Source organism: Xylocopa sonorina, chromosome 5 (assembly GCF_050948175.1).
Source record: "Xylocopa sonorina isolate GNS202 chromosome 5, iyXylSono1_principal, whole genome shotgun sequence".
NCBI classification, from domain to species: domain Eukaryota; kingdom Metazoa; phylum Arthropoda; class Insecta; order Hymenoptera; family Apidae; genus Xylocopa; species Xylocopa sonorina.
Genome location: NC_135197.1, coordinates 13,816,726 through 13,840,975, shown reverse-complemented (window position 1 = coordinate 13,840,975; position 24,250 = coordinate 13,816,726). Strand labels below are relative to the sequence as shown.

At 35.7% G+C, this 24,250-nt stretch overlaps 4 protein-coding genes across 8 annotated transcripts; 1 reads left to right on the top strand and 3 right to left on the bottom strand.

Moving 5' to 3' along the window:
• Positions 1-5: 5 nt before the first annotated feature.
• On the bottom strand, positions 6-14,913 carry Bdg (sodium-dependent transporter bedraggled). The gene is made up of 14 exons (XM_076894722.1): positions 14,689-14,913; positions 14,467-14,549; positions 13,438-14,385; positions 12,366-13,241; positions 6,295-6,473; positions 6,006-6,222; positions 5,662-5,912; positions 5,358-5,581; positions 5,125-5,281; positions 4,734-5,014; positions 4,523-4,654; positions 2,442-2,669; positions 2,165-2,362; positions 6-1,847 (listed from the first exon to the last, which is right to left on the bottom strand). Exons 1-14 carry the CDS (start codon positions 14,710-14,712, stop codon positions 1,026-1,028), a joined length of 4,620 nt encoding a protein of 1,539 aa, XP_076750837.1. The 5' UTR covers positions 14,713-14,913; the 3' UTR covers positions 6-1,025.
• Positions 2,557-4,414, bottom strand: LOC143423433 (TNF receptor-associated factor 3-like). The gene is made up of 2 exons (XM_076894783.1): positions 2,773-4,414; positions 2,557-2,691 (listed from the first exon to the last, which is right to left on the bottom strand). Exon 1 carries the CDS (start codon positions 4,232-4,234, stop codon positions 2,813-2,815), a length of 1,422 nt encoding a protein of 473 aa, XP_076750898.1. The 5' UTR covers positions 4,235-4,414; the 3' UTR covers positions 2,557-2,691; positions 2,773-2,812.
• A 2,882-nt stretch (positions 14,914-17,795) lies between the features above and the next one.
• On the bottom strand, positions 17,796-21,039 carry Acat1 (Acetyl-CoA acetyltransferase 1). Of its 4 annotated transcripts, none has more exons than XM_076894777.1 (9): positions 20,984-21,039; positions 19,956-20,037; positions 19,732-19,846; positions 19,457-19,650; positions 19,057-19,347; positions 18,802-18,990; positions 18,526-18,683; positions 18,334-18,450; positions 17,796-18,081 (listed from the first exon to the last, which is right to left on the bottom strand). In XM_076894777.1, exons 1-9 carry the CDS (start codon positions 21,028-21,030, stop codon positions 17,811-17,813), a joined length of 1,464 nt encoding a protein of 487 aa, XP_076750892.1. In that variant the 5' UTR covers positions 21,031-21,039; the 3' UTR covers positions 17,796-17,810. The 4 variants fall into 4 exon arrangements, with proteins under 4 accessions (XP_076750892.1, XP_076750891.1, XP_076750894.1 ...); XM_076894776.1 differs by lacking the exon at positions 20,984-21,039 and adding an exon at positions 20,331-20,467 and having other exon boundaries at positions 19,956-20,102; XM_076894779.1 differs by lacking the exon at positions 20,984-21,039 and adding an exon at positions 20,327-20,393.
• Diap2 (Death-associated inhibitor of apoptosis 2) lies at positions 20,552-23,690 on the top strand. Of its 2 annotated transcripts, XM_076894772.1 has the most exons (9): positions 20,552-20,558; positions 21,250-21,757; positions 21,845-21,962; positions 22,035-22,232; positions 22,309-22,487; positions 22,557-22,682; positions 22,755-22,897; positions 22,984-23,195; positions 23,327-23,690. In XM_076894772.1, exons 2-9 carry the CDS (start codon positions 21,278-21,280, stop codon positions 23,515-23,517), a joined length of 1,647 nt encoding a protein of 548 aa, XP_076750887.1. In that variant the 5' UTR covers positions 20,552-20,558; positions 21,250-21,277; the 3' UTR covers positions 23,518-23,690. The 2 variants fall into 2 exon arrangements, with proteins under 2 accessions (XP_076750887.1, XP_076750886.1); XM_076894771.1 differs by having other exon boundaries at positions 21,845-22,232.
• The last annotated feature ends 560 nt before the right edge of the window (positions 23,691-24,250 follow it).

Genomic DNA, 24,250 nt, shown 5'->3' with positions numbered 1-24,250 from the left:
ATAAATTTAGAAAAAAACATAAAAACTTTATTATGGTCCATAATATCCGGTATAGCAGTTACACGTACGAAATGTTAGAATATTTTCGCCGCACTATATAACTACGTGATTATGTAAATAACATTGCTTTCTTTTTTTTACATTCTTCCTTTCTGTCCGATCATAGGTTTGATCGCTGATCACTCGTATTACTTATATAGTATACTATACATTATCTGACAAATAATTATCAGGTGAATGCAAATTTCTTAAATTCCAACCGCACACAATTTTTTACCATTGCCTGAAAATGAACGTGCACAATGCATTCTGGCAGATATTGGACGGACTACACGTATATGACATTAAAAGTCCATTATGATTAGTGAAGAATATGATCAATAAACAGATTTATCCTAATGTGATTTGTAAAAATATTATGTACACTGGTATACGATAAAACTATCGAAAAATTACAGACGGTATATAATATATATTACATCGACATAACAGTTGCACAGTCTCGATTAAGAAAAATGCCAAAAATTTATTCTAAAATATAACAGAATGACTGGCGGCGAATAAAATTTCACTAAACGTTCAACATACGTACATACGTATACGAAATAAAATCTTATGCAACGAGCAAAATAAAACGAGTTCGACGTGTATTTCACTGCTTATCGTTATTCGGTTTCCGTTTGGACACGGTATGTACATACAAATTTGTTAGCGATAAATATGGAATGAGATTATGCAATTATTCGTCAGGCGCGTGACAAGATTAAAAAAATACTGAATTCAGTCTGTGAAGTAAAATTAATTTTTCGATTGTTGATCGATTGTATTACCAACAATTTGTCCATCTTTCGTAGTATAGCTTGGAAAACGTAAATACGATTAAGAATTAAAAGCAACATTTTATTTATAAAATGAATTATCAATACGAGCGGTACGAGGAGTAAATCATTCTAGCACTATGTATAGCAGAAATGAAATATAACTTTCACATTTTTCTTGATAAGAACTCGAAAGAAGGACATAGTCTATATCACAGAAACGGAGTCGTCCGTTTCATCGGCAGTCTTTTTATCTTCGCTATTATCGTTAGCCCGTTCATTGGAGACTAGAGACACATCCTTTGAAGGAAGGACTAAGGATTCTTCGCCGATCGGCGCTGCAGCCTCGACTAGATTTTCAACGGACGCCGCTACCGTCGGTTCGTTGTGGCAAAAACTTCTACGTAGCGACTGCTGAGTTCGCGTAGTCCCTCTTCTAATGCTACTACGAAGTAAATTCGCAACATCGACCGCGGTTAAATTCGAACTACTCGCTGAAGTGAAAGACGCGTGGCGGGGTCTCTCGAGCGTCGAATGCGTTCTTTCTATCGGGCATGCCACCGCACCAATCCTCGTTGTTCTGTCGATCGTGTTAGGTCTATGTCTTTCTACGATATTGTTTCGAATATTCAAATCGTTGTCTTCGTTTCTCGCCTCAGTTACATGAATGGTCACATCTTGCGTTTCTCTGCTCTGATTCATTTCCACAAGGACAGCGGCATAATCAGGAGGTGGGGGCTGTAAAGCCGGTCTCTGTCTTGGAGTGCTACTTTCACCGAGTACATTCGCTATGCGACGTACGCTTCTTCGAAAACTTTGCCGCAACATCTTCGCTATCCTCGCCCCTGTAGCTGTTGTGTAACTTGGAGGAGGTGTGTACTTTGGCGGTGGATCCTCGAACGGTACTTCTGTGGTAGCAGGCACAATACCGTTACCGTGGATACTGGTACTTGTATCGTTTCCAATATGCGTTTGCGCATCTCGTGGATCATCCGGCTCTAAAGACGGCCGATAAAGTAATTGAATTCTCTGTAAAGATAAGATATACATATACATAAACGCAAGCACCATACACAAAGAAGAGAATAGAGTGTGCATCCTTTTTCTTATCTATGGTATCTGTATAGTGTTAAACACACAATGATTTAAAAAAAAAAAAAAATGGGAAACTTACACCGTTACATTGTTCGCAGTGACTTACGTTAACTTCCGCTTGATTATTCTAATGTTAGCATAAACAAAACAATAATCGATGACAAGTGTGTACCATTATATTTTTTAATCGAATGTAACTACGACTATTTAATTTGCATTAGTAATTTGTTACAACTTGATCGAATTCTTACGTCAAATATGTCAGGTGGGCCATTATTCAAGTAACGACATGTTTGTATAATAGCCACTGCCGGTATCGTCAATATCGGTATCAGTTGGATAGCAGCTCCCAATTGTTTTGCCCATATTGCCCAATATTCTCTAGTTGTGCGTCGATAAGAATAAAGTTCTCGGAATCCAGCATTTTTAAATACCGTAATACTTAGTACCTTAAAGATAATTATGATTTATTCGTTTGAAATTCAATGTAGTAATTGTGTCCCTAGAAATATCTTGATGAAATCATACCATAAGAATAACAGGCAGTACAACGTTCCAGGTAAAAGATAACAGAGGACCGGCCCAGTGTCTGAGGCATCCACCAGTTGGAGGGAACAATTCGGCAACCACGGCTTCACCGCTATGCGGGCGTCCTCGCACCGCGAATACAGCACCGACTTGCACTAAGTACAAAATCATGATCCACCACGTACCACCGATTGTATAATCCAGATAATATACGATGTGTATGCCAAACTATAAACAAATAATTAAATTTCTATCAAACAAGGAGCATACATTTTCATTCGTTTTTGAAAATATTGCATTATGTGCTTATGGGCACACAGTTTCTATTTACATTAACATTTATATAGTTTTCGTATCTTGGTTTGGACTATTTAACACGTTAAAGTTGGTGTAGAACAACTAGTTTTTATATCTTTTATTTGAATATCTAAAAACAGAGCGTTATCTTTAACGTATCCAGAATATCGGGTTAAAGTTGTATGTGGGATGAACATATAAATTCCAGCTTCCTTATTTACATCATTAGAATTCGATTTATCTTGCCCTACAGCTTTAACAATTTTTTTTACATCGTTCGCCGGATTTTCTTGATTTCTCAACACTACTGTTGCTTTAAGGATACAGGGCCAATCTAAGAGCGGATCCCACTTTCCGGTTTCAACACGGAGGCACCCGATAATGTGTCGATCTTTCCATTGTCCGATACCATTTAAAAATAATTCCATCCTCAATGTATATCCATATTCTTTATTTAAAAATGTTGGACTATAAAGTATACAATCACTTTCTTTGGCTTCGGTCATTTTTTCTTTATAACGATCAATTCTCCATAAAAGGCGGCCGTTAGTTGAACATCGATCGAAATGATCCAGTTTACAATGACATTCGAGAATTTCTGGAATATTAACTTTTGTATGATCTCTGATCATTTCCTCCAGGTACTTAAAATTTTCTTTCATTTGAAACTTCAATCCTTTAAGATTGCTTTTCTGATTAGTTACGATTTCCAATTGCTTTCGCACCTCTTCTTCCAAGCTATTCACTTTCCCGGCTATATGCTCTTGCTGTTCTAGTACTTCCCTCGAATCTTTGCATCTCATTTCCAATTCCAATTTAAGATCATGAATTAACCGTTGTTGTTCTTGCCACATTTTATTTACTTGCATATTCTCTTTTGTTAAGGAAGCCTTTAAATCTTTCAATTCTACACACCAATCGTCGAGGATCTGATCGTGTTTATTTCGTTCGTTCGTTAATTCATGATGTAAAAGCTTCAGTTGTTCTGAAATTCGCTGAAAGCTTAAGCTAGCACGTTCTTCCATGTTATCGCAAGTTACTTCTAAATCTTGTAATCTTTGACTTAACATTGCATTACGCTGTCGACAATCTTCTATCGTTCTTGTAACTTGATATCGCAAAGTATCAATCGATTCTTGTTGAGAATGCAATAACTTCAAACACTGAGACATATTATCCTGAAGAACTCTACGTTCAGTCTCCTCGTTTCTAAGTACAGAACGAAGCAACTCTAAAGCAGAGAATACTTTTTTTCTCCATAAAAAATCTTGAACTTCCTTTACTTGACTGTTTTCCTTGGTCACATCTTTGTTACACTTTTTCAGATGTTCTTCCATATCTTTCCGCTGTACGTAAACTCCACATTTGTAGGGACATTGTACTAAAACCGATCGGCAATGTTTCACATGATCGGGTAGATATTTTTCTTGCAATATTTCGCCACAAAAGTAACACGGCACACTTCCCTGTCCTATACAATTAACCTGATTATTCATTTTCCGGATCGCACGGTAACTCTAACGATACTGACGAAAAACCTAATCAGATGAGTACTAGGAGTAAGATAAGCGTTATCTCTGTAAATAGATTGTTACTTGGCTTGTCAGATAACAGAGGAATCGTTTCAAATCCTACGTTTGATTGCAAAGAATGCGACTTATCTATTTTTCCCTGAAAATTTCTTCAACAGTAATAACATCCATGAACGCTATATTTTGTTTGTCTTTAAATAATTTAGGAGCAGAATTTCTAAATTAAAATGAACAAAAACGATTTATATTTACCTCCGTAGCCAATGGTAAACCCAGTATGTAAGCACAAGCGCAACTAAAGAACGTAATGGTAGTTTCCCACAATTTCATCATCTTTGCATTAATCGCCATAATACCAGTTATCACGCAATGCCATATTGCTAGCTATAACGTCAAAACGTGATATATAGTTACGAATAACGATTACCACTTTGTCGATTCGTTCTCGTTCCGAACCACATACCTGTTGAGCTATTCCAAATAGGATAAGAATAAAATAGAAAAGAACTGCCCAGAATGGCGACACTTGCTCGGTGCCCAATAACGCCAGCGTCGCAGGGACCAATTCGGTCGAAAGTCTCAAAGCTTGGTAACCAGACTCGGCGCTAAGATCCGCACCGGGACGAGTGACACGTTCTCCGACGATAAATGATGCATGTGCCATAAATCTTTCCGGCGTACTGCTATACCCCGGTGGAGCCGGCTGGTTCTCGGGTCTCATAAACATATACGACGATATTCTTTCTAAAACAGTAATACGTTATACATTGAAACGCGATTTGTAATTTTTTATTCGAATCGTTGACGCATCTACCGATACGTGATGCCGACGCGTGGCGCGTATGATTGCTTACCAAATGAACTGGGTATGTAAATATATCCGTGATGTCTGAGAACTTTTACGCAAGTGTTTGCCAGAAATGCTGCGAGAAGTAGCACTACGATAGTTAGCACTATTACGAGGCTTGTGTCTCGTTGTAACAAATGTTTATGCTTATTGTGAGCAGCTATCTGTAAAAGCCATAATATTCTCAAATAAGTATTCGGCCAGTGAAACGTATCCGTATGGTACCTAGTGTACAATTACCTGCATAGCGGCTGCGCCAAGTAGGCCCCATGTGAGGAAAACCTCGATGGACGCTGCTACCCATGACTTGCCGTTAATAAAAAACTCGGTCCACACGGTGGCAGGAAAGAGCTGATGTATAGGACCCGGTGGTGTAAGACCAAGTAATTTCGTGCAAAGAACTAAGGTACCAAATACAGGTACCAATGTAAACACATACACTACTTTACCATAAGATCTTAAACCTAAAAAGATAGTCAAATGTTTAGCTACTGTTTGTATGCGAAATAGAAAAAAGAAACGAATAAATAAAATGTTTAAGTACCTTTGCTTAGTGACACAAACACAATTAACCATACAACGGCCAAATTGAATGCCACTTGAAACTTTAACGTTACAACGCCAGGATCTGATTCATTTAAATGATGTCTTTGTAAAACAACTCCGCTAAAATAGTCCGGTACCGTCTCGTACAATTTATGCAAATTACTATTATTCTGTGTAGGTTTATCCTCTCTGTATAAGGAGAACGATTCTGCCCATCGGTACTTATCTTGCTTCGTTATGAACGAATCCCTGTAACGGTTCGAAGGACTTAATTATAGTTATCAGAGATTTCTTAAATACTCACATTAATTTACGACAACCGCGAGACATGAATGACCATACCTAAAGTACACGAACATCCAAGATACTCCAACAATACTGTAAATGCCAATGAATGCTTGTGCGATTAAAAGTGCTATACCAACACCCTGAAAGAGGGGTGAAATTTTCCACATATCCACGGATCCAGCCGCCAACCTTTGCCCAAGGCACACGTGTAATGTTAGTAGTGGAATGCCCAATACCAGGGACAAAATCAGGAACTGTACAATGAAATTGGCTGAAAGAAAGAATAAGAAATAATATTATTATATATATATAAGTATATGAAAAAAGCAACATGCACACTCACCTCCGAACTGTACGCTAAGAATAGAAAATCTACTAATATTAAAAAGACCAAGGGTGCAACTGAGACACGCCAAGGCAGGACTAAGCGCGTGTGGCCATTTCCCCAATGGATTCGTATCCTCGTCCTCGTCTTCTCCTCTATCTTCATCCCTATCGATGTCTCTCTGCCTTTCGCATATTCTAAACAAAAGAATGACATTTCAAAATAATACATTACGTTAAACGATACAAAAAGGTACAAAAAGAGCGTAAAACAGTATTAAATGTTATAAGAACAGTATGTAACATATTCCACATACCAGCGCGTGGATCTCGATAAGGATATGTAAAATATTTGTATCGGAGGTCACATCGATTTGTCGTAAAACTAGGTCAAATGTAATTGTATCGTATTTGACGTTCTTACCGAAGAAAATTCACGGCCGATTGAAACGGCCCCGTCGCGGCAAATGATAGCCTATATCAGGATTTAATCGTGAAACAACATCGAGTAACCGACCAACATCGTACAGAACGTACAGGCTCTTACTTTTGTTTATATCACATGCAAATCAACGTTCGTACCAAGCTACGAGATCGAATTACGATCAAACTAATTGATCACATTGTTACTCCAATAGTATATAAGCAGATATCGATGAATTATAATTGTAATTAATTAGAAGGCTACAGAAGTAGGAGAGATCGAGAATCGTCGATGTACCGTTATCGCAGAGGCGGCGAGAAACAGAGAGACATTCCATACACGGTTCCATCTTAAAAAGAGCGAAACCGATGTTGTTTTGCGTAAAGAATACGTAAAGTTAATAATATGTTCGCTGCATCAAACTTGTAGTGCTCCTGACGTTTTAGACGACAATGCCTGAATTATTCATACACGTATGAATACGAAGATTGTGTCGATTCCGGATAACGAATCCTTATTAGCACACCATCTCGTCTCACCTGAGATGGTAGCCTCTTGCAACATGTATTATACGTATATATATGTATAATATATATTGATCAACTGTTCTTAATCGTTCTTCTTTTTATTTAAAACGAAAATACCAATTGAACGAAATAGTTACACTTATTTGTTCCAATTACTCCTGTAGACATAGTGACTAGCCAGAATCTAGGCTGGTTTCAACCCTGAAGTTGTAAATAGGGTAGAAACGGGACGTTCTATCGATTAATCGATCGACTGACCACTTCTAATGACCACCCACCTTTGGTTTTGTACGCCAGTAACATACAAGATTAGAAACACGCGAATGGTAGATATTCGGTACGATAGTCGTTGAGTACTTTACGTTGCTTACGACTAAATTCACCAATACTAAAATAGAGAGAGTAATATAAAACTGTGTAATACCTACGGAGTAAATGTTTTTGAGAAAAAAAAAAAGAAAAAAATGCAGACGAAGTCTAACATGTTCGCTGGTAAGGATCGATTCTAATTGTTTGCAAATAACTCGTGATGCATTAACGGCAATATTTTTTTTTTTTGAAACAGCCATTGTTCCACATACTATTTACACCTATGCTTTTACGTTTCTTCGTCATAAATCGATAGTGATCAGTTTCGGGGTCTTAATCATAGGACCGTCACAGCCTCGAGGACTTAACTTGATTTCTCAAGGAAAACAAGTCAACGATGGTGACGATGATGATAATCGACAATTCCTTTTGGCTCGAACTGGTAAAAATAATGTCCATCTGTTATTGAATCAGTCTTTCCAAAGAGTAAGAATTAACGTCGCAATTCCGAATAGGATATCGTTTACCATTAATCGTACCGACAACTTGGAGAATTTGAACGAGTCGTTACGTAAAGCTGTTAAAAGTTATCAGTATTACCTGATACGATGTCTACGTTGACTAGAGTAGAAATACTGCCGGCAAATCGCTGAATCGTGGTTCATCTTGAACATACATATATTACGCCAACGATGTCAATGACCGTACGTTTCCACAGAGCCGAGATCGATTTTCCTCTTTCCACGATCGCTTCTACCCTTCTTTCTACCCTTTACCGGGATTGTTCTACGCAACAACTGTGGCACGTATACTGGAATCGCGTTTCTGGGTAATTTCTTATTCTTTTTCCGGTTCTGAAGAAATCACGAAGCTATAAAAATTATACGTAAAATACACAGCTGTCCAGAAGTCAATCGTTCCCTTAAACACGATATGTTGAAAGGAAATCAAAGTGTCTCGCTGGTAAAAATCGATTTTACAGTCCCAGTTCTATATACACCAGTCCTTTTCACAAAACTGATCTAAATACAATTTCTCTCGGGACATCATACGATTCATCGTGATGTTTCATTTCGCTGACACTTGGCTGGCACAGTTCATAGGATCGAATCGTGTTCCCAGATAAGAAGAAATTCGATATATTTATTGAAAGCATTTTCAATTTGATAAAACAATAGTATTCGGTGTAATCGATCGATATTATGTTTTAAACAGACCGCAATGCGGTTGTTGTTTCCTTGGGTCAGCAGATCGATCGAAATGCTATGCCTGGATCCTGGATCGTCCGTTTATTTCACGCAATGGTAGAAGCAATGGTAAAAGTTTTCGCGATCGCTGCCCGATCGCAAGAGATTACTGGCGTAATTGATATTATTCTCCACTTTCGTCTCGTCGTGTTTCGCGAGATAACAATATCAGAAGTTTTTTGGAAAACGTAACGGATCGTTTCGCACGATATTTAACAGAGGCGAGTGTTCACAAAATTGTTACTCAGGCACGTGGCTTCTCGTTACGACGGTCGATTCGACAACTAAGGCAACCTACGCTCGCCAAGATCTACCAACGACTAATAAGAACGCCCCAGGCGCGATCCTTGAAAAGACTGTCATCGTTTCGTACACGTTCATCGATGTTCTTCGTTTCTCTTACCTTCGCCGCAGCGAGCTTAAAACGTTTCGAACAAATGACATTCGTGGCAATTACCACCTGCATCGCATCATCCGATGCTCTTCCGATATGAATTGGATCCAATTGGAATTATCTGTTACGCCTATATCTCGCAACGTTTTACTCGAGAAATACCGAGGAAAGCGTAATCCCCGTGGAAACGTTCCCAAGCATATTTACACGATGCATAGACAGACTTCCGAGTTCGTTACACTTCTTTCGCCGAGTGAATTATCGATCAGCGGACTCGGTAAAAAGCCGCGAATAAAACGTTCAACGCTGACAAACAGTATCGTTCCCGTTACGCATATCCACTTTTAATCGGTCCTGTTTCGTGTTCTTTTTCCAGCCGATTTAAAGAAAAAAAGATCCAAGCGAGAATCTGCCACCTTGTGAAAGTACACGATATCGGTGCCACAAACGGTACATTATCTAACAGATCGTCATTGTCTCTATTGGTCCCTGTAACAAGTTGTCGCGTTACCGTGAACAAACCTTGAAAGATTCCGCGATCGTTCGCGCTTCCAACGGCTTGCTGTACTGAATATACCATTGTCGGTGACCATCGTACATATACGTACGTAAGTAAAATCCCTCCAAAGTCGATGTATGTAGTATAACTGTACCTGGTTAGAGTCACGTGACAAACGAGGTAGGTGAACGCACGTGTACGCTCACGCTTGCATGCTCGATCATCCGTCAGAACGTTCAGAATTACGGTCAACCGTCATCGATCGTTCGCAACAGTCACAACATCACAGCCCCCTTTGGTATTCAATCTATTTTAACGTATCAACTTTCTTTGTTTCAGATCAAAAGACAGGAATGACTTTCTGCGTTTAAGAGGCAATTTCACAAGTGATCATAATACAAGTTTCGCTCGGCATACACATATTATATATTGTACTGCAGACAATGATTCACGCGTAAGGAGATGAACGAGCTCCAACTACCACGCTAAACGTTCGTACCAGAAAAAAGAGAAGAGTGCACTTTAATCGCATAGTGTTTATATGTATATACTTCTCTAGAGGTGAATAACCTTTTTCTTAATCGCACATTGGTTTCATTACAAAAGCTAACAAAGTTATTCGATCAGACAGGAAAACGTCGACATGGAAAGAAATGATCTATAGTTGCGTCATATCGTATCCAATTACTATCTATTCTGTTCATGATGCATGTGATATTCGTGCAATTAAGGGGTTCTAAGTAAGTGTAATAAGATAGACAAAAGTTTACAGGTTTTCACTTTAAATAATTATTTCGAACGTTGATATCGAGTGTCTGTCAAGAGAAATATGATAGTTTTAAAAACTAGATCCAAAAAGGCTTTTTAAAATACTCAGGGAAAGTTCATGTAATGAAAGACATAGACCAAGGATAAGAGAAACCGGTTACTCATACACTTGTTAACCGCGTCTAAGAATACGATGGATCTTTCTGATTTCTAGAGCAGATATCGCAAGAAGACCAAGCAAGTAACTTTAGGCTTATTGAATGTTTTGTTAACAGTGAAAGAGAGCTTCGTATACTTTCCTTCGTGTTCTGATATATTATATATTTGTTATACTCACGACTTGGTACGAATGGCATGAAAGTAAAGTTGATACTAGCGAAGTCATTTTCACGGTTAAAAAACTTTAAAGAGAGTAACGTGTAATACAATATAACACCAGTATACCGTTAAGGGAGCTACATCGAGCAGTACCGTTGACACCTGGTACTACGTACTCCCGTACTATCACTGACCCAAAAAGTACTCCCATTGTTCAAAAATCGAAGCAATTAGATGTTATACATCGTATTAGCATACAAAGGTATAGAGACATACTCTTCTGTCAAAGATCCTTGATGTCTTCTTTTAACGTCATTAACAGAATCTGTATTTTCTGTGACAGAAACTTTGAATTTTGAAATGTACTACAAGCATCACTCGGTTTTATGAGAAACACCGGCGTTTAATTCACGCGACACCCTGAAAACAATCCAACTACGCTGCCCGCTGCTTGGTACCCGCGTTATTTTGTAAATCAACATGCGGGTGCGGGGAACAACGATGAGAAAGGCAGATGCACCGTGTCTCTAATCATTCTTGACTCTCAAGGAACGTTACTACTTTAATCGAGTAATCGAAGAAGCTGTTTCATTAATGTCACCAGAGAATTTCAACTTCAATTAGAACGACGAGCAGAAGTTTAATTGACATTCTCGTTTCATCGCATATTGTGCGTTCCGACCCATCGAATTACAAGAGAAAGTGAACACAGATTACATTACAGCCGTTCCACACACATTTGAGTACAGGTCAAGTACTGAACCACTTATTAACCTATTAGAGATGGAGGAGCAAAGGTATATTCTCTTTTTGATCACGGAAGATCTTGCTGATACTAGAAGGTAAACTGTGCAACAGGTTACACGCAGTTCATCGACAGTCGAACAATCTTCACACGATGGAGATTATCGACCCTTATAACTCGATCAAGTCGCAAGAAATGTTATGTAGATTAATATCTTATATAATAACAACTAACGACTATCGTACTAGTCGAAAGACAAAGTTGTCGATCTTCTATGTAGTACACGTAGAGAAAATTGAATGAGTAATATTGTATAGACGAAATAGTATTGTATAAGCTCTATTTGTTACGCGTTTACTGCACCGCGTTTCATCGACTGCAATGTAATCGTGACCAAATTGTAAAGCGTGCGCCTACCTAAACTATCCCTACGATGACAAACAATTATCACAACTTTCATTTTAGATTACTAGTCATAATTAAATGTTGCATATCTCTTCAAGTCAAATTAAAAACAAAAAGTTAATACTACTTTGTACTACATTGAAATAGCTTATAAAAAACATTTCTCAACACCGTGCCCCACCGAAGTATAACAACCGTTTGCGTAAGAAGGATCTAAAACGCAAGTAGTGTCAAGCATGGATGAGCAACGACCAGCAACTAACTCGTTAAGTCGATTCTCGTTTCCGGTGAGTGTGTGGCAATAGAATTGAACGAAAGAAGGTCCAAGATGCGGTTCGTGGCTTCAATAAGTGCTTAATCGGTCCCAGCAACTCGATAGGATAATTCGGATATGTCATCGAACATTAGAGGAGGAAACTGTAAATTGTAAAAGCGAAAAGGACTAAAAACTCACCGTCTGGAAGCGATGCGCTGCGGACTTGTCGCCGTGCTGGAAGGTGGACTTGTGGAAGCACCGCCAAAAGAGCTAGAGCATGTCGTGGTTCTTGATGCGGTAGTGTCGCTGCCTGTAGTTGTTGACAAAACGCTGCTTTGCCTCGAAGAAGTTTCACGATTCCTTATTCCTTGTGAACGACTTGCTCTGCATTGTCTGCCACCTCGCAATGGTCCTACGTTTGAATTGTTGTTCGTGTTTCTGACTGGAGCGCTGGACGGCCTTAAGAGGGTGCCAGAAGTGCCGTTCGTTTGCGCGGCTAATATCTCTGGTGCGATCAAGGCAATATCAGGCAACGAATTTGGCGCGGATACGACGGTTCCGCGACGATTATTCGAATCGGTGTTTCGTTGCCGTTCAGTTCCCTCCGGTAATCTCAAATGACGCAAACGTCTCATCGAAGCCCGTACCCAAGAATTAACAAGGGTAGGGTTGTTGCGTGTATCCCGATCGATAGTTTCGTTGCTCGCGTTACAGCATGCAGTTTCATCCTCATCGTTGCTATTACGATCGGACAACGGCTCGACGGTTGACCATCGCGAAACACCATCGAACGAAGACTTTACAGTCTCGGAGACAGACATCGCGGCACTGCAGCCCGCATCGGTAGCACGATGTTCGCGACCGCGCCTGCGCCTTCCATTTTCGCTGGTGGGGGATGCACTCCCTCCTCGTTCGGTGTTCTCCTGAACCGCGTCAACCACACCGGGTGTTAACGACTCCGTACCCCGCGAACATTCTACTTCCTCCAACCACGACCAATCTACTTCCGAACATTCTGAACACTTATCCTCTCGATCCTGTTCATTTGTTTCCAAACCATCTTCTATCGAGCACCTGCAACCATTCATTATATTCATCTAACTGTATGAAAGTGCAACTTTTCAATGAAAATTATTTTTGCAAATTTCAATTACCACGTGTGACAGACGGTTAGTTGTTCACTAAATACATAGAAAAGAACGTATGGTTTATGTGTGATCACATTATTAATAGAAACTATTTATTGCGCCATTTGTAAACATTGTCGTACCTCGAAATAAAATTGGATAGTGGATGAATACTGGTGGAAGTCGATGGCGCACAATTGTATTCTCTCAAACTGGTAGATCTGTCGAACCGAGAGAACGTGTCCTGCGTCGAAGCTGTAAGCGTAGTTCCTTCCGTCCAAGATTTACGATGCATATGCTGAAACGTTCTTCTCTTGTCCATTCGTCCAAGCGTTTGTTCTTCAGAACGTTTCTTGACAATCCCTTTAATGTCTGCTTCGAGCTTATAATCAATGGATCCCATCTTTTTCGAAATACTTTCGCAAGGTTTACTGGAATACAATTCAAAAGCCTGGTTACTTAAATCTGTACCGCTTTTCCAACAGTTTGTAGCTTGCGCGGTAGAACAACTTGACAAAATCAGCCCGTACGAATCCATGACTTGATCGTAACGTTTACAATTAGTCTCAGCCTGATCCTCGCTGTCGTCGTGCTCCGTGAGGAAATTAAAGGCATTGTTGATTTCCCGCGCTTCGAACGTCTCTTCTTCATGTTTTTCACCAACAGGGTAATATGCATCTTTATGATTCGATGCACTCCCATAATCCACCACGTCCTGATACTCCTCATTAATATCGGAACAGGTCTTCCTTATAACTGGTTCCAAGTTCCTAGTAATGTCACGAACTCTTTTTATCGTATCGGACGAAACGACGTCAATTCTTTTACGAATCGGTACCACTTGATCGTGACCTAAGGTGACTAATATATCACCGTTGTCGTTTACGCATTGCACTTGTTCTTGCTTCCTGGTCAACGATAACGTTTCTGCTAACTTCGGCGGGCACACGTCGAGAAGATGCTCTTGTTCGTCAGATGATAACTCTTGAATGGATACCCGTGGCACACAGCTATCATTTCCAAGATCAATCAAATCACCATCTTCGTTCGAACTCATTTTGAGACGATCAACTACTGGAACGAAAAAGTAACTGTGCAAGACATAAATAAGGCAAATCAAATGAATGCAACATTTAAAACGTTTAAATTTCTATCGCATTAAACAGTCGTACTAGCCTCGTCCCACGAATAAAGTGGACCGACGCTTTTTCTCCTCAACTGCCTGAACCTGTCCTACATTCACTTGACCTGGGGACTGAATATCTTCATTATATTCCAATGCAATGAAACCCCATATTCCAAACTGCTATTCCGCTCAGAAAATTCATTTATCATCGATCAATTACTATTTATTTGTGCAAAATAACCAAAACACTTCTACATCTAATTCTCACCGGTTTGAAGATATTGAAGAACATTACGAAATATCCACACAGTTGACATGTTTTAATAATTATACGTCGATTAAAATCGATGTTCAACCGTACTTTATAAAGGAGTACGTGTGAATGTTGGACTGGTAAAGAAAATAAATTAGAACTTGACCAATGGTGTTGTATTATTAGAAACTATTAACGATGTAATGCTAAGAACGAAAACAATTCACGAGCTTCAATTATTTATAAAATATTCAACCTATCCACATAATGATAGTAACAAGTAACTACAACAGTGCACGTGTACATCTATAAATATTATTTATGTACAATGTACACAAAAACTGAAAGCGTTATTAGAATAAATTCATCGATTTCTATTATTACTTGTATGTATAGTAACGTTTCACCCAAAACAATTGCCGCTCGTCGAATCAATTATCGTTCATTAGCACACGTTCATTCATGATCGATAATAATTCAAATTATCGTCTATGATAGATGATGAAAAATGGCTTATAAGAAATTGCTTATCCGCGTTTCTATTTTATGATCGTCGCAATCCTTAAAATTACTTTCAGCAAGCGTGAAACCTCCGACTTGTTGAATTATTACTTCTATCCTGTCAAACAAAAGTACGAAAAATTTTATCGGTTGAAATGTAACAGTAAAACAGCTCGTAGCGTAAAAGATTACTATACAGTAAGAATAGACAAAAAAAATTGTAAGATTTAAGTATACCGTTTTTAACCGTGTGTCCAGCACTACATATTTCCGTATTGGCGACGCGATGAGCAAAATCAATGAGAAAACGTATTGGAACTTTGATTAGAAAACTATCATTCTGAAAGTTCTGACTGGAATGGAACGATTGTCACGGTCGATACTTTAAGACGAACCCGTGGCCAACACACTTGTCCAGGTAACAGGTAACCAGTAACCGGACCTTCTCAGCTGGCTACAGATCTACATAGTTCATTCGTGAATCACGAACCAGGACAACGCCTCGAAAATATTCCCTTCAAATTAATCAACATTACAAAAAAACACAATATAGTCAAACAATGTTCTTCAATTTTCATTAATTACACGTATATACTATCACTTTTCCCAATACAACAGTAATAAAATAATACGTGAAATAAAAGAATACGAGCCGTATGTATTTTATAATACATAATTATCAAGGATCTCGTATCAATTTTTTGTCTAAGTACGTACGTATGTACATAATCATGCTTGTCGCACGTACGCGGTTAGAACTTTACATTTCAACAACGTGTAACATTTATCGATACTTGAAGAACAATTGTATACTGTACACATATGTACGTATCTAGTGGATATTTACAGTAGCGAGACAATTTTTGTAAAGATTTTTGTTAGGATTTAAATTCGTGTAAAATTTCAACACATATTGAACACAATTAGCATAGGTAAAAGTGATTGAATGAAACTGAAAGAAAAAGTGAAACTTTGTAAAATAAGATGGTCGATAATTTACATACCTTCGTTGAGAACTTTTCACAGAGAAAACGAGATCGAAAAGTTAAGATCAGTAAAATTCCTTTAAAACTGTTCGCAAGGTTTACGATGTTGCAAATAGTGACAAATGGTTTCATTTCTTCGTGTAAACTTTTTGTAATCAAATTAAATATCCAATGCTTTCACCCATGATCGACCTGTTTTTGTACGAAACGCAACAATCTTTTATTTCTCGTCCACATCGTTCGATAATGCACAAACGTTCATATGAACATTTTAAACAATAAAAAATTACTTATGTTCTTTGAAATACAGCAACTCCATAGAATTTGTGAGCGGATTAGAACTGAGCATAACGCCATCTAAAAATATTACAGATCTTACTTAGCTCAAAGCGCGCCTATTAAAACACATAAAAATTATATTCTTCACTATTGAACAGATTATTTTTGACATTTATAATACTGTAAGCAGAAATACCATGTTGTATAATATACAACAACCGTAATTACTACTACCAAACCAATGTATATGTACGTTCGATATACTATTTTTGATTTAATTTGTCTCAGTTATTCAATCATATCTAATTACATATTCCACTATAATGTTACCATCTGTTTCTCCTGTGTGTATATATGTATATATGATTAATTTTAATAATACAGAATATCTCTGATACGAGTGAGTTCTTCAATCTTTGAACTTTCTTTAAAGAACAACTTGTACATTTATCATATATCGAAAAGATCTATGAGCACTGGTATCATTAAATTACGTAGGATTTTTGAAATAAATTTAACAATTTAATTCGCTCCATTATTTTTGGTATCGGTTACGTCGTCATCAAAAAACTCAAATTGAACACTCGCGTGATTTCAATAGCACAGTATAACAGACCCAACATTCATTGTTATCTCTGCGATTTTGGTAAGTACCTATCAATCGATTTTCTTCATTTCGTGGTTTAAAAGTTCAAATGCACAAAATATTTACTACAATACGCCACGTATATACGATACGATATCCAAACAGATAGTTCACGGTATTCGCGTAAAGCACGCACTGAGAAAGAACGAATGTCGGCAAGGAGAGTCCGATGCGTGCATTCACCAATTCACCGCCGATCTTTGGGTTGTCAGTGTGTGCGTGTTTGCCTGCCTACCCATCGGAAAGAGAGTATGCGGACATAATGGTGGAGAGAAAGGGAAACAAGAGGAAAGAGGCAGCAGAGAGAGGGTGAAAAAGAGTAGGCGACTCGAAGAGAACAAGTACAGGCGAAAGCGGACAAGCGAGCTATAAGATTTACCGAATGACGACACATACTGAATAATGTTAAATGCAACAAACATTTCAAACTTCATATTGTTTATATTGTTCTTATTATTTTTTTTAGATCCTTAGAATACTCATATATCGATGATCGCTAACTTCAATTTTTTATTTATTAATCGCGTATACGATTAGTATAATGTGCACATCTTTATTATTTTACGCAGCACTATTTGCATTGTAAGTGTATATGAATCAAAATATAATGTATATAAAAATAAAAATGGTATATACATAAGTACATGGACAAGTGAACGAACTCAAGTAAAAGTTTCATTTCGATGTTACTTTTTTAACCGACGCATCCGTACTGCAGCTAATTCTCAACGAGAGATAATTTCCAGTAATTTTTTCTCCAATAAGTCTGAATCTAAACGATGTTTGCAAATAAATTGGCCTTCCAAAAAAAGAACTGGAATTTCATATTCATAAAGCTTCAAGTATTGTTCATTTCCTGGCGCTGTAATATCAATTTCTTGTAACTGATAACGACCATTAAAACGTAATCGCAACTCATCTTTCAAAACATCACAAAGCGGACAAGGATGTTTTGTGTATAATGTTAATGTTGGTACAGATGGCATCGTATGATACCTACAGAATAAAATAGAATTTTTATTTTCCAAAAAAGTAGTTTTAATTTTTTGCAATATTATTTATTTTTATGAAATATAAAAGTATAACTTTTTTACAATCATTATTGTGTATAACGATAAAAAATATCACAATATAAAAATATATATATATGTATATGTATATGCTGTCCCAACGATTAAAAATATCACAATATAAAAAAATATCTATTTAATATTGTAAGTATACAATATTTTTTCACCATGAACTTACAATTTTTCAATTAAAATTGATGAAGCACCACCACCTCCATTGCAAATAGATGCAACACCTTTTTCTCCAGCTTTCAAAGCATGTACTAAATGTACCACAATGCGAGCTCCAGACATACTAAACAAATTTTGGTTTTAATTTGTAATTTAAATCCTGTTCATGTGTTTATATTAAAAGCAACTGAATTCTTACCCAATAGGATGACCAAGAGACACAGCACCACCATGAATATTTATTTTATTAGGATCAAGATCGAGTAGTTTTTGATTTGCAACTACAACAACACTGAAAGCTTCGTTAATCTCCCAAAGAGCCACGTCATTTTTATGGACTCCAGCATTCTCTAACAACTAAAAATTAATAGATATCATATAATGTATATAAACATTCAATACAAATATATCACATTCATGTACTATAAATAAAAATTGCGTCCAATATCATATAAACATATTGTAAGAAATTTACTTTTGAAATACCAAAAGATGGTGCAATAGGAAAATCAATGGGATCAGTTGCAGCATCTTGAAATGCTATAATTCGTGCTAAAGGTTTAAGATTCATTTTTTCAGCGATAGTTGTAGTTGTTAAAATTAACGCAGCAGCTCCATCATTTAATGTTGATGCATTCCCAGCAGTTATTGTACCATTTTCCTTCTAAAGTAAATAAAACGTAAATCATTACTTAAAATTGAATTTCATAATTCACAATTAAAATTTTACCTGGAAAACTGTATTCAATTTAGCAAATTTATCAAAATTGACTTTCTTATACTCCTCATCTTCATTAAATATTGTGTCTGGCTTGCCTTTTTTCGAAGGAACAGTAACGGGAATAAGTTCAGTCTGAAATACTTTGTTCGCATATGCAGCAGCACTGCGTTTATAACTATTAATGGCATATGTATCTTGTTCATCACGGGTAATATTTAATTTTTTAGCAGTATTTTCTGCACAATTTCCCATATGAAATCGATTATACACATCGGTTAAAGCATCAAATAAAATACCATCCTATTAAATTTGAATCAAATAAAATGATGAAACTTTAATTAGTTCCAAAAAAATCTTTAAATATGAAATATAGTAATTTTTTTAATATTAGTAGGAGACCCCTTTATACCTCAAGTTTTATTCCACCATACTTAATTTCTCCTCTTGGAAGATAAAATGGTACATTAGACATTGATTCCATGCCACCAGCAAGAACAATCTCTTGGTGTCCACATTGTAATGATTGAGAAGCAAGCATAATACTTTTCAAACCACTAGCACAAACTTTGTTAATTGTTGTGCATATCGTTGACTTAGGGAGACCTGAGATAAAAATTAACATTTATATATTAAAAAATGTTAACACTATATAATGTGATTAAAACAACGCAGTAAAAATAATACCTGCAAACAAAGTAGCTTGTCTTGCTGGTGCTTGACCGACAAAAGCTTGACAAACATTTCCCATGTATACTTCTGTAATTTGCTCCTTAGAAATTCCAGCCCTTTCAATCACTGCCTAACATAATTAATAATTATCATATTGGTATTATAAAATTGATTATTAATTATCATATGTGTTCATTACTATTCAATGACAAGTAGAATTAAACTGAATTAATATTCACTTGTATGGCTGTGGCTCCAAGTTTTGGAGCAGGTAGACTTGATAATCCTCCAAGAAACGAGCCTATTGGTGTTCTTATTGCACTAATTATAACAACATCGTTTAATTTTACTTTAGAGCTATATGATCGTAAATTGATCAGTGGAATCTATAGAGAGAACAAAAATAAAAAAAAAATATAGAATACCAAACAATAAGAAAGAAAATTTTTATAGGATAAGTTATATCATGTCAGACATTTTATGAAGTTACAAATAAATACATATATTTGAATTTTATTAAAAAATTATTTTATGCACAACGTACTAATTGATCAACTTATTAGGATTATTAATGAAATTTTTTACAAACATTTAAATTGGAAAAAGAAACTTACTTTATTTATATTCTTCAATGCTAACATTTCAAAACAAGTAGATATAACAATCTGTTGTGAATACTACACGACGAAGCTGGAATATGTGTAGGTATATATAGTTAGTGCATATACGTGTCAATCACGACAGTTACAAATATTTTATTCACTTTGCATATACTTTAAATTATCTACTACTTTCTCGTACGTCATAAAAACAAGTGATCCTCAAATATCACGCATGCATAAGTATAGGTTAACGGACGGTACAAAAACAAAGCTAAATTGGGGTCAAAAGGTAGAAGATTAGAATGATTTTCTATACCGCAATTCTTTGTGTTATCGTTTGTGGGTGTTACGAAAGAACATAAAATTAAGTAAAACTATATGAAGTTGTACAAATTATAATTTCTTCTAAACAAAAATACGATATCATACTGCATGTATGCTGATAAATATAATGAAAAAAGATACATGTTAATATAAAAATGTATTATTCATGTATTATTCATGTATTAAATGTATTATATTAATAATCTAGAATAATAATTACTACTTATATATAGTCGCCAATTCTTAGTATTAATTCGCAATTTAATATGTATAAACTACTATAGTAGAGTAAGAGTAGTGAAGCAACTTTACTGTGCGTGTTAATTTAAGTACCTATTTACAAACATTCCGCTGCCTTCTTTTCTTCCATTAGGATGATCATGCGCATTGGAATTTTCGTCTCTATTCGTCTACTCTGTCGATTTATGCAAATATAACATTTTGATTAAATTATTTTCGGTGTTCGTTGTCAATCGACGCATTCTGATGTGCTACGTTAATTTACGGTGCATACAACACATAAACGATCATTATTTATATCGACACAATATATATGCGATAATGAAATTTTCAACGTAAACTACGATAATTTATTTTACATAACAAGTCAAACAAGTCATTATTACAATTTAAAAATGAATGTCGAAGAAGATAGGCTAAGAACTTTTACGGATTGGCCAGCAAATGCCGCAGTTGACGCTGCTCGAATAGCAAAAGCCGGATTTTATTATAGTGGACATGCCCTAGAAGTACAATGTTTCTTGTGTGGTGTAAAGATTTCTGATTGGAATTATGGTGATCAAGCTATAGTCCGTCATCGATTAGCTGAACCTAATTGTCCGTTTGTTCAAAATCCTTCTAATACTTGCAACGTCCCTCTGATACCAGTATCTACTAATAATCCTGGTCTGGCATCGTCGTCAACAGAAATATTACACGATACCGATACAGCTGAACATGAGCTTATAAATTCTTCTCAAAAGAAAGAACCTTGGGAGGAATATAGAGATATATCGAAAAGACTGCAATCATTTACTAATTGGCCAATTTCTTCCATTATGTCACCTGAAGCACTTGCAAAAGCTGGATTTTATTATCTTCAACGTAATGATGAAGTAATAAATGAAAAAAAAGAAAAAATAATGAATCTTACAAAATACTTATGTAAATATAATGGTTTAATTTATTTATATAATTTCTAGGTGCAGTGTGCATATTGTGGAGGTATTCTAAAAAAGTGGGAACCTAATGATGATCCAGATAAAGAGCATAGAAAATATTTTCCTGATTGTGATTTCTATGTTCATCAAGATAAAGATGGTAATTATAACAAAAATAAAGAGTATCTATTTCATTTTAGTGATTATTTTACTTTTATGTCTTTTCTGTTAGATAATGTATATTTAAGCAATGTGAGATTAATGCCTGGTACAACATCAAGTCCTATAGAATTAGGAATACGAACACATATAACTCCTAAAAAAGTAGATCATGCAACATACGAAGGAAGGCTACGCACTTTTAATAATTGGCCAAAAAATGTTAAACAAACGCCTGAAATGTTAGCTAGTGCAGGATTTTATTATAATGGTAAACATTCTGCTAAATAAATGCTTAATGATTCTAAATAGTATGAAATTAATATCATTGGTAAATATTATATCAGGATTTGGTGATAGTGTTAGATGCTTTCATTGTGACGGTGGTTTACGAAATTGGGAAGCAACAGACGATACATGGACTGAACACGCTAGATGGTTTCCTAAGTGTGAATTTGTAAATCTCATAAGGGGACAAGAATTTATCAAGCAATGCATTAGTACTAGACCGCCATTGGATCAATCAGTAAATATTCTGTTTTGAGAAATTTGTATGTTCTAAGTAATTTTTATAAATCATTTTATGTTTATGTAGATTTTTGATGATGAAACAGAAGACAATAGTACAGAAATAACTGAAATGCCATCCACGATTGCAACACCTTCACCAGAGGTTACAGAAGCAGCATTGGAAAAATTATTAGAAAGTCCACCAGCACTAGTAATATTTCATATATTTATTTGATTATTCCGAGAATATATTTATTATAATATTACACATGATATTTTTTAGGTAGCTTTAGAAATTGGATTACATGTGGGTAGAGTAAAAAGAGCTTTAAAAAAACGAATGGAGGACATGGGAACACCATATACAACTCCCGATCAACTTATTAAGGATGTTCTCCATAATCAAGTTGCAGAAGAATCTACAAGGTTTTGTTGTAAACAAATAGAACTATCCATTGAAAAATATCGGTTAATATAAAAATGATAAATACAATATACCATTTATTTTATAGGCCACAGAGTGAAACACCTGAATCACCTCCTTCGGAATTAACTGCTTTGTTAAATGTTACATGGAGAGATAGTGACAGTAGTGTGGAACAAGATGATAATACTGAAAAAGATGAATACGTAGTATGTTCAGCTAGAAAGGAAAATTGTACAGCACATAGTAACAAAAGTAATGCTGTTGATAAGAAAGTAAATGTTAACTTTAAAGAAACTGGTAAGTAATAAAATGTCTGAATGGAATTTGTACGTATCGAATATGTTGATTGCCGCAAAGTAACAATTTCAGTTAAATCTGTGCTCACTTCTATTGTTCAGTTTAATGAAAAGTATTAATTATCTTTTCAGTATCTTTGGAAGAAGAAATTAGAAAATTGAAAGAAGCCCGTTTATGTAAAATTTGCATGGATCGAGAAGTAACTATTGTATTTCTGCCTTGTGGGCATTTAGCAACTTGTGGTTACTGTGCTCCATCTCTTACATATTGTCCAATGTGTCGACAAGAAATTAAAGCAACTGTACGTACATTCCTATCATAAACCAAATAGCAGAATATTAATTATAAAAAAAATTGTTTTATGTGAATTTAACTTTAATTAATAAATTTAATTATTGTTTACACAAATATAATAATTTAAAACGCGTAAATGTATATGTGTTAAAATTTTCAATGTATATTTTATTAAAGTGACAAATATCATTTTATCTATAATCTGGTCTGTTATATCCACAATTCATATCAAGGAATAGATAAAAAGGATAATTTAAGTAATAATAGTATAGTTTTTACTAAATAAAAAACTGTATTATTATCCTTAACAATTATAGTAACTAATAAATATATATAAATATATATAAATATATATATAAAAGTTTGTATTTTGATATATAACACAGATATTAATTTCAATTTATTCAATTATACATATAATAGTACTCCATTATTTTAACAGTTTTTATTTTCTAAAATATATAAATATATATAAGAAATATAAATCTATTGCACAAACTACATACAAAATGAATATCAGCGTATTCATTGTTTACAAATACTGTTATACATTCCAATTATTTGTTTCACAACATAACAGACAATTAACTGATATCGATACAAATCGTTGAATCACTCCAAGGTAGTAAATATTACATGCAGAGATAAGATAAATATATATTTAACTGGAGAATTGACAGTAAACTAGTATCGATTAAAGAGGCTAAAATATATTTTGGGAGGCGCAAAATTATGGCTTTTTTGTTGACAATCCATAGTTA

Excerpts from the sequence above, each read along its gene's own strand:
- LOC143423433 (XM_076894783.1), bottom strand. The coding sequence starts at position 4,234 with ATGAATAATCAGGTTAATTGTATAGGACAGGGAAGTGTGCCGTGTTAC.
- Bdg (XM_076894722.1), bottom strand. The coding sequence starts at position 14,712 with ATGTTCTTCAATATCTTCAAACCG. Across the intron at positions 6,474-12,365 it reads CAGCGCATCGCTTCCAGACG|AATATGCGAAAGGCAGAGAG; the intron begins GTGAGTTTTTAG and ends TCTTTTGTTTAG. Across the intron at positions 1,848-2,164 it reads GCCCACCTGACATATTTGAC|AGAATTCAATTACTTTATCG; the intron begins GTAAGAATTCGA and ends TTATCTTTACAG.
- Acat1 (XM_076894776.1), bottom strand. The coding sequence starts at position 20,357 with ATGTTAGCATTGAAGAATATAAATAAA. Across the intron at positions 20,103-20,330 it reads CATTGAAGAATATAAATAAA|ATTCCACTGATCAATTTACG; the intron begins GTAAGTTTCTTT and ends TTCTCTCTATAG. Across the intron at positions 19,348-19,456 it reads ATGGTGGAATAAAACTTGAG|GATGGTATTTTATTTGATGC; the intron begins GTATAAAGGGGT and ends CAAATTTAATAG.
- Diap2 (XM_076894771.1), top strand. The coding sequence starts at position 21,278 with ATGAATGTCGAAGAAGATAGGCTAAGAACTTTTACGGATTGGCCAGCA. Across the intron at positions 22,488-22,556 it reads GACCGCCATTGGATCAATCA|ATTTTTGATGATGAAACAGA; the intron begins GTAAATATTCTG and ends ATGTTTATGTAG. Across the intron at positions 23,196-23,326 it reads TGTTAACTTTAAAGAAACTG|TATCTTTGGAAGAAGAAATT; the intron begins GTAAGTAATAAA and ends TTATCTTTTCAG.